General features: G+C 46.3%; 1 protein-coding gene across 3 annotated transcripts; it reads right to left on the reverse strand.

Moving 5' to 3' along the window:
* Nucleotides 1-807: 807 nt before the first annotated feature.
* Nucleotides 808-8,157, reverse strand: a1cf (apobec1 complementation factor). Of its 3 annotated transcripts, none has more exons than XM_077503223.1 (13): nt 8,028-8,157; nt 6,379-6,527; nt 6,172-6,306; nt 5,662-5,792; nt 5,356-5,594; nt 5,128-5,292; nt 4,064-4,161; nt 3,834-3,989; nt 3,621-3,771; nt 2,565-2,776; nt 2,345-2,481; nt 1,278-1,426; nt 808-1,182 (listed from the first exon to the last, which is right to left on the reverse strand). In XM_077503223.1, the coding sequence occupies exons 2-13, from the start codon at nt 6,478-6,480 to the stop codon at nt 1,034-1,036; spliced, it is 1,824 nt and encodes a 607-aa protein (XP_077359349.1). In that variant the 5' UTR covers nt 6,481-6,527; nt 8,028-8,157; the 3' UTR covers nt 808-1,033. The 3 variants fall into 3 exon arrangements, with proteins under 3 accessions (XP_077359349.1, XP_077359348.1, XP_077359350.1); XM_077503222.1 differs by having other exon boundaries at nt 2,565-2,800; XM_077503224.1 differs by having other exon boundaries at nt 1,045-1,182; nt 1,266-1,426; nt 2,565-2,800.
* Between the last annotated feature and the right edge of the window lie 1,037 nt (nt 8,158-9,194).

The following is a 9,194-nucleotide window of genomic DNA, read 5'->3' on the forward strand; positions in this document are numbered from 1 at the left end:
ATTAATTAATTGTAATTAATTTCTTGGCATTAATTACCTGCCACTGTCACTAATTCAGGTCACTTGTTACCTGCAACTAGTTAGTTAATTGCAGACTTACTTTTCCCATCATAGTTAGTTAGTTGCCACTTAGCTCACTCCTTACCCGCCTCCCATCAGCAGTCACCTGGCAAACGTGAGCTGTCATTTCTTACCCAGCCTGTAAATAGTTTCTCGACATTAATTTTGATATAATTAATTAATTATTTCATTAATTAATAACTATAAATTCAATAAATTAATAAATTAAATTATATAATAGTAATAAGCATATACATAATATAATAATAATAATAATAATAATAATAATAATAATAATAATAAATAAAATAAATCATAATATAATTTAATTAATTTAATTTATTACTGCGATTGGTTGGCAACCAGTCCAGGGTGTCCCCCGCCTACTGCCCAGAGCCAGCTGAGATAGGCGCCAGCAGCCCCCGTGACCCTTGTGAGGAATAAGCGGTCAAGAAAATGGATGGATGGATGGAATTTAATTTATTAATTTATTTTAATTAATTTTCATTAATTTCCTGACATTAATTACCTGTCACTGTCACTAGTTCGGGTAACTTGTTACCTGCAACTAGTTAGTTAATTGTAGACTTACCCTTCCCATCATAGTTAGTTTGCCACTTAGCTCACTTACCTGCCTCCTATCAGCCGTTACCTGTCTCTAGTTATCTCGGAGTTGTGCCGATGTTGACTAGCGAGGTGCCTGCATACCATGTTTGTGTTTGGACAGAAGACAGGAAGTGGCCTGTGTGCCGCGCTATCAAAATAAAGCTTTAATACTGTCAGGGTGAAGACGAGCCGGCGGCCAATCGGTTTCTTCACAAGACGATGGAACAAAAATGTCGTAAACGCATCCGGGGAATGTGGATTGTGACATGAAAAGACAAAAACGGCTTCCGAGCTGGAAGCTTTGCAGAAGAAAAAGAGGAAACCAAAGCACTTCCTGATTGTGTGCCTTCACAATAAAAGCCACTGGCTATAAAATGCCATAGGCGTCGGCGTGTCGCGCGGCCACGGCAAAGGCGGGGTAGGCCTCGTAGGTGGCGTACGCCGCCAACCCAGTGACCGCGTCTTGCTTCAGCGGCGAGGCCACGCCCCCTGGCGCCGGCCCGGCCAAAGCATAGCCTGGAAGACAACATGACACGGACGGCACTGTCACTCCCGGGGGCCGGCGCGGTGGGTGCGTGGGCGTGGCGCCAGCTACGGACCTTTTCACATACCTGGGAAGGCCACCGCGGCCAGAGCGGCCATGTCGGGGGCGGGGCCGCCACCCTCGGCGGACAGCCCCAGCGTGTGCAGCGTGTGCTCGGCAGCGTGCGCCTTGGCCTCGTCCACGGCGGCGCTCAGCTTGCTCGGCGTGAACGGGAGCCTGCGGGCGGGCGGGACAACGTGGCGCGAGTTTATGAGCTGCAAATGTGCGTTAATTGCCAGTTGTCACATTTAAACAGTTGCGCAAATGTGCTGAGGGGAGGAGCTTGCTTTCGATAGGCAACGGAACAATTGCTTTGCTGCCATCTTGTGGCCTCTATGTGTAATTGTTGCAAAACATTGACCTCAATATATGACTGGATAGCAGATAGCCCATACACGGGGCGGCCATCTTGCTCCTCTCACCCTGGGAGCACATTACTGTATCAACTATACGTTACATACAGATGAGACATGTACAGTGCGGAGGCAGTTTGGATAAGGCCGGAGGCAGGGGTGGGTAGTTTTTAACAAGTTCAAGCAAAAAAAAAAGTGGACGGTGTGTTCTGGTTTTGTTTTATCTTTCAGTTCCTTAGACCCCAATATTAGATTTGGCAGAGGCATCTTTTGTTGAATTACAGTTGTAAGTCTTTCATTAAAATAATAATAATAATAATAATAATAATAGTAATAATAATAATATTAATATAATTATATTTCATTATATTATTTTTATAATTATATGTATATATAATTAGAAAGATAATAAAAAATATAAATACAAAAAAAATAAACATTTAAGGCAAGTTGTAAAATGTCTGTAGTCCTCCAAATTGAAAACTTGATAAATGACACTTGTTTCTACTAAGTATGCTCTCAAATGTTGGATCCTGTAAATGTATAGGATGGTACGGCGAGAAACATTTCTTGGGAGGAGCAATATGGCTGCATATATATATATATATATATATATATAGAGAGAGAGAGAGATATAGATCAGGGGTTAGAGTCGGCGTTTGCACGATGGCAGGTTCTGAATGTCCGCAAGTACGCACGCATGCACTCAAACGCAGTCAGATGGCAGCGAGGCGGCGCTTACACGTTGGGGTTCTGCGTGGCCAGGGCGGGGATGGTGACCTTGTAGAGGAAGAGCTGGCGCTGGTCGGGTCCGATGGCCGAGTGCAGCTGGTACACCGGCGCCCCCCAGCTGTTCTTCTCACACAACTCCTCCAGAACCTGCGCATGTGCATGGATTGGGTGAGCGTGTGTTGTGTCGTAGGCTTGTCTGAAGGATGTTGGGTTCGAGCATCGGGCGTAACCTGCGGCGCCGGCTTGAGCACGGCAGCTTTGAGGTTGACGGCGGCCGGCGTCATGGGTGTCAACTCCATGCCGGGCAGAAGGTCGTACAGCTTGTCATCGGGCCGCTTGGGGGCGGTGGCGGCGGCGCTGCCCGGGCGGCACGCGCCCACGCCGCCTCCCGCCGCGTACGTAAGGTAGCCCCGCCCGCCCAGCCCGCGCACCCCCGCAGCCCCTACAGGTACACTCATGTAAACTTCTACAGGAGAAACCAACCATGTCAGTTGCAATCAGCCGCAATCACACACGTACAAATGCACACACAGACAGACAGACAGACAGTCTTCCCAGCATTCCCATTGATTGTAAACTCCTACTGGATGTGGTGACATCAGCTCAGCCAGAATCTTTACTGCTGCACAACCTTTTTGCGTATGGCATGCTAGTTAGCATAACATAGACTGCAGCACTATAGCTACTCCAGAATGTTAGTGTAGGACGTTAGCATAGACTAGACTAGCATAAGGTTATGTATGCCGGTATGCTAGCTAGCTTAACATAGAACTGCAGCACCAGAGTTACCACAGCATGTTGGCAGAGCACATGTTAGCATAGACTAGACTAGCATAAGGTTATGTACGCCGGCATGCTAGTTAGCATAACGTAGGACAGCAGCACTATAACGACCACAGAATGTTTGCATAGCACATGTTAGCATAGACTAGACGCATAAGGTTATGTACGCCGGCATGCTAGTTAGCATTTACCTAGCATAGCGTAGTGCATGTTAGCATAGTGTATGTTGTTGGCATAGGCCAGATTAAAGATTTTTGCCTACGGCATGCTAGTTAGCACAACGTACTCAACTCAACTCAACTTTATTTATAAAGCGCTTTAAGAACAGGCGTTGCTGTATACAAAGTGCTGTACATAAACATCAGCAGGTTTGTTAGCTTGGCACATTAGCATAACACAGATGACGTCGCACTTAGCGTAGCAACGAGCACGTGCGCCACGTCCAGTAGTCGTCCTTTTGATTGACAGTGCCAATGTGAAGAAGAGTAAAGGCGACCTCTGACCTCGAACGGACGGTGTTCTGATCAGGCCGCGACCTGTCACGTGACCTTTGGCGGGCGGGAAGCGGAAGTGGGCCGGGGCGGCGGCGGCAGCGTATGCGTGTGGGGCGTAGAACACTGGCGCCCCGAGATATGCCACGGTGGGGTCGTACACCTGCGGACGGGTTGGGCTGCAATTCAAAAGTCGTTGACGAGACGTTTGTCCTGCGATGTCACCTGTCCGAGGGTGAGGGCGGCGTAGTCTTCCTGCAGCAGCGAGCTCCCGCGCCCTCCGCGACCTCCTCGACCTCCGGTCCCTCGCGTGTAGCGCACGTAGCTGTCCTTGTCCACCGGCTTGGCCAGCGTCACCTCCATCGGCGAGCCGTCCAGCACCTGCGCATGCGTGTGCAGGTCAGTGTGTTGCGGGCGTGTGCGTGGGCGTGCATGCGTGGGCGTGTGCGTGCAACCTTCCCGTTGAGGGCCTTCATGGCGTTGATGGCGTCTTCGCGCTGCGTGAAGTGGACAAAGGCGTAGTCTCGGATCTTCTTCACTCGCTCCACCGCACCTGCAGCAAAGGTTAGTTAAGTCAACTCAAACTAAGGAAAAATCTAAAATTAAAATTAAAAAACAATTTCGTTAACCAAATCAAATAAAAACGAAAATGCTTTTAAAAAAATGAAAACTAACTACAGCAAAAATATCTTTCGTTTTAGTCTTTGGTAATTAATTTAATGCATGAGCCTTTGGGGTTGATTCTACATGTTCAGAATTTCAAAATAAAAATCATAAATAAATAAATATAAAATAATAAAAAGTGGTATAAATAAACAATATATAATAGTAATATATAATAAAAAGTAATGATAGATAATAAAAAATAAAAATAAAATAATAAAAATAATTTAGATTTATTTTGATATGAACCGTAATAAGGGTATTTGAAAGTGACATCATCTCGTAACAGCCAATCGAAAAGAACCTTCAGATGACATTGTTCCCATGCTGTTTTTAAATATTGCACACAAGTAATACACATTAAAAAAACTCAAATTAATTCTGAAACTGACTAAAACTAAACTAAAAGTAAGGATTTATTAAAGAAGTAAAACTTACAACAACAGAACCACCCTGAAAATACACATTTAAAAAAAATACACATTAAAAATGAAAAAAATAGTAATCTAAAACTAATACTGAAACTAAAACTAAACTAAAACTAAGCATTTATTTTAAATAACTAAAACTAATAAAAATGAACAGAACCACAAATACACGTTTAAAATACACAAAAAAAAAAAAAAAAAAAAACTAAAACGGATACTGAAACTAACTAAAACTAAACTAAAACTAAGAATTTATAAAATAACTAAAACTAATACAAACTAACAGAACCACCCTGAAAAGAAATTAAAACTAACTACATTTCAAGCTCAAGATGAAATCAAAAGTAACTCAAATGAAAATTCCAAAACTATGCAGCACACGCGGCCGGTCAGTCGAACTCGACGACGACAACGGCGTTGTCGTCCACCTGCTTTGATGGCGTTGAACTCCTTGTGAATGTTCTCCTCGCTGGTGTGCAGCATGAGATTCCTGACATAGAGGATCTTGACCGCGGCCATGGTGTCCTCGTCCACCTCCACCTCCGGCTCCGCCCAGTCCACCGCGATGGCGTGACCCCACAGCTGAATGCGGCCTGGGGGGGGGGTAATTAGTGATGGCAAGCCAGACGTTGCCGTGGCGACGGCGGCGGGCTTACCTGGCAACAGCTTGCGTCGCGCCATGGCCGCCGCCCGGTGGCTGTCGTACTCCACGAAGGCGAATCCGCGGTTCTTGGATTTGTCGGCGGCGCTGGGGTAGACGATGACGTCCACGGCGCCTTCCGTCACCTTGCGCATCTCCGCCAGGATCTCCTCGCGCTTTTTGCTCTTGGGGATGCCGCCCACAAACAGGCGGCAGTTGTCCACGCTGGCGCACACGCCCAGCAGGCGCCCGCTCCTGACGGGCGGGCGGACCCGGTCAGACGGACGCACGGACGGACGGACGGCGTCGCTCGCCGTCTCACCTGATCTCGTAGTTGTTGAGCTGCTTGGTGGCCGCGCGGGCTTCCTGCTTGTTGGCGAAGGTGACGAAGGCGTAGCCGCGGTTGTTGCCGTTGAAGTCCATCATCATCCTGACCTCGAAGATCCGACCAAACTCCCGCCACAACAACAAATGATGGTTAGGGGGACCACTGATCTATATTATATGACTGGATAGGCGATATAGGCCAAGACTTTTGAGGTGGCAAGGAGGCCATATTGCTCCTTCCCAAGAAACGTTTCTTGCCATCCATATGCCATACCATCCCATACATTTACACAATCCAAATTGGACAGTACTTAGTAGAAACAGCATGATTTGCATGGGAGTAGCAAGATGGCCGCCCTGTGACTTAAACGGCTTGCACTGGCGTGTATGGGATATCGGCGGCTATCCAGTCATATATACAGGTCAGTGAAGTGGACAGACAGCACACACGTGCGTATGCGAAGCTACGCTCGGCCCCACGTAAGATGGCGGCCCGCTCGCTCACCTTCTCGCAGAGCGGCACCAGCTCGTCCTCGAAGAGATCTCGCGGGAGTTTCCCCACAAAGATTTCACTTCCTCTTTCCGGCGGGGGTCCGTCCCAGCCGGGCGGGGGGCCGCCGTAGCGCCGCTGGCCGTTCTCCTGTTGGAGTGTGTGTTAGCACGTTTAGCGTGTTAGCATGCTAACTAGCCACTGCCCCGCCACCCCATTTACCTGCTGGAGGCGGTACCCCGTCCTCTGCACCAGCGCCCGTAGTCCCGCCTCCTTCTGCGCTCCCTCTAGTCCCTCCCCTCCTGCCTTCTGATTGGTTTCCATTGGCTTTGATTGACAGCTTGACCAATCAAGGAAATTAACAGAGCTCACTGTAGGAGCAAGACCGGGAGAAAAAAAAAGTTAGCTGGCTGCAGGCCAAACGCGCGCAAAATGATCAAAATTTTTTGGTTTTCCTTTGCAGAGCAGTTTTGCTCATCAATGATTTCATTTGAGGAGCAAATTTCAAATTTGGAGAATCAATTGAAATAGGGATTTCATTGAAGTACTAGAGAAGAAATTGTGTATGAAGGCACGTCTGATCGATTGATTGAAAAAACAACAACAAAAAGATGAAATGGACTGAAATGTTTGTTGTGCAAAATGAAAACTCAAGACTATTGAGTGTAAAACCAGTGTTTATCGAGTGGCTTTTCTTTCCAGAGTCCAAACACATCCTTGTTTTGTTTTTTGTATTTCAAGTTCAGTTTCCGCCAGACGTTTGTGAAAAATGGACGCCATCACTCAAGCGCTTCATCCCGCTGTCAAGCATCATAGCTGTTAGCTTAGCAATTACCACAGTTTGTCCATCTTTACTTGTTGATGAGAAGGATTCATGTCAGAAGTCAAGTGTGACTTATCGGAGGCTGTGATTGGTCGCTGATTGTGAAGTGACAGCGCAATGTGTTTAGACGCACTAGTAGCCACATGAATCTCCTTGCTAGCTAGCTCCTAGCCGGCTAGATAGCTCCTAGCTGCTAGCTGCCGAACTCGTAGCTACCTCCTAGCTATCTAGCTAGCTAGTTGCTTTGGCATAAGTAACATAGCAAGTTTGTGGTGTTTTGCCGAGGGAAGATTTTTGGACTGCTTGATTCTCACGTTTGCTATTTGACGTTCAATGAGGGAGACGACAAACGCACATTTTGGAAAAGACGACTACTTCCTGAAATTGTATTTAATCTGTTGAATTTTTGTTTTAAATTTCATTTTTAACTGTTGTACAGCGTCCTTGAGGGTCTTGAAAGGCGCTCCCAAATCGATTTTATTATTATTATTATTATTATTGTTGTTATTATTCCTGCCTCAATGTGTCCATTTTGTCTTGCGTGTGCTTCAGCTTTGTTTTGGCTTGTGCGTGTGTGTCCCCATATGTGGTGTCAAAGGTCACGAAAGGGACGCGGTGACGTCACCTTGCGCTGACCAATCAGCGGCGTCGCTGGCGGAGGCGTCACTCGATCTCTCGCTTGTTTTGGAATGACTAGCAAATGATAAACATGACAGCCATCATAACGATCAGATTATGAACTTTGATATCCATCGAGGATTGTCAATTTTTTTTATTTTCTTGCATTGGGAAAGCGTGACGATTTCTTTTCGATGAATCGCAATCACCAATCGGAGACCACATTTGACAGTCTCCGTGAGGAGTGATGCACGTAGCATGTTAGCGCTGAGCCGCCGCACACACCGGCTGTCTGCCTCCGTTTACCCAAAAACAGTAAACGATTGCGGTCGTCGATTTCGTCAATTTGCAAACGGAAACGTTTCAAAAGTTTTTTTTCCAAAAGTGTTTTTCTTTTTCTTTTTGCCTGAAACAAAACGCAAAAACTCACCTGAGCAATTTCAGAGATCACCTCCCTCCACTCAGGCCTGTGTCATTCTGACCATTTGGTGTGTGTGTGTGCGTGTGTTGTGTGTGTGTGTGTGTGTGTGTGCGTGTAGGTGTGTGTGTGCGTGCTTGCGTGTATGTGTCTGTGTGATCACATCATATCAAACTCCAAAGGTTCACTGTCTTGGTGTTAGCTTTACAAGGCATCATTAATGTTTAACCTGCTGCTATCTGTGTGCTTTCTCTCTCTCTCTCTCTCTCTCTCTCTCTCTCTCTCTCTCTCTCGCTCTCTCTCTCTCTCTCTCTCTCTCTCTCTCTCGCCCCCCCCCCACCCCCCCATACACACACACACACACACACACACACACACTAACCTCAGCTATAACCCAATTCAAAGCTGAACTCGAAAAGCAAGCCTTGACCCTCCAAAAGAGGTCTGAACTTGTGGGGACCACCCACCAAAATGTCCCCACAATTCCAAGTCGGTCCCCACAATGGTAGGTAAACCTGGAAAAACACATGTATGGACCCCACAGAGTAGCAAAGACAAAGGCACATGCGCGTACACACGCACACACACACACACACACACACACACACATACTTGTGCATATATAATTGTGGGGACATCCATTGACAATGCATTTCCTTAACCTCAACCATCACAACTGATTGCCTAAACCTAACCTTTTTTACCCTAACCCTAACCCAATTCAAAGCTAAACTCTAAAATCAAGTCTTGACCCTCCAAAAGAGGTGTTGTTTTGTGAGGACCGGTCAAAATGTCCTCATTTCACAACAATGTCCTCATCATGTTGGATAGACATATTTTGGTACTCACGATATCATATGTACAAGTACACAGACACACACACACACTCCACGTGAGTTATTATTGTGGGTAAACAAAATATTTGTTTTTGTGGCAACTTGATGAGTTTCTTGAAATTGTGCAGATGATTTTTTTTCTTTTCACATGACGGGATGACATTTGTCCTGTTTTTCGTTGGGGATTGGGGTTTGTGCAAAGTACACTTGTGGGTGGGTGTGTGGGGGGGGGGGGGGGGGGGGACACACAGCTGCACTCTTGCATATTTGCAGTTTGAGTACTCGGACAATATTTCTTCCATTGAATTCAAATCTATTCATTTTCATTTTTGAATATCAGTTT

Source organism: Festucalex cinctus, chromosome 17, assembly GCF_051991245.1.
Source record: "Festucalex cinctus isolate MCC-2025b chromosome 17, RoL_Fcin_1.0, whole genome shotgun sequence".
Classification (NCBI taxonomy): Eukaryota; Metazoa; Chordata; class Actinopteri; order Syngnathiformes; family Syngnathidae; genus Festucalex; species Festucalex cinctus.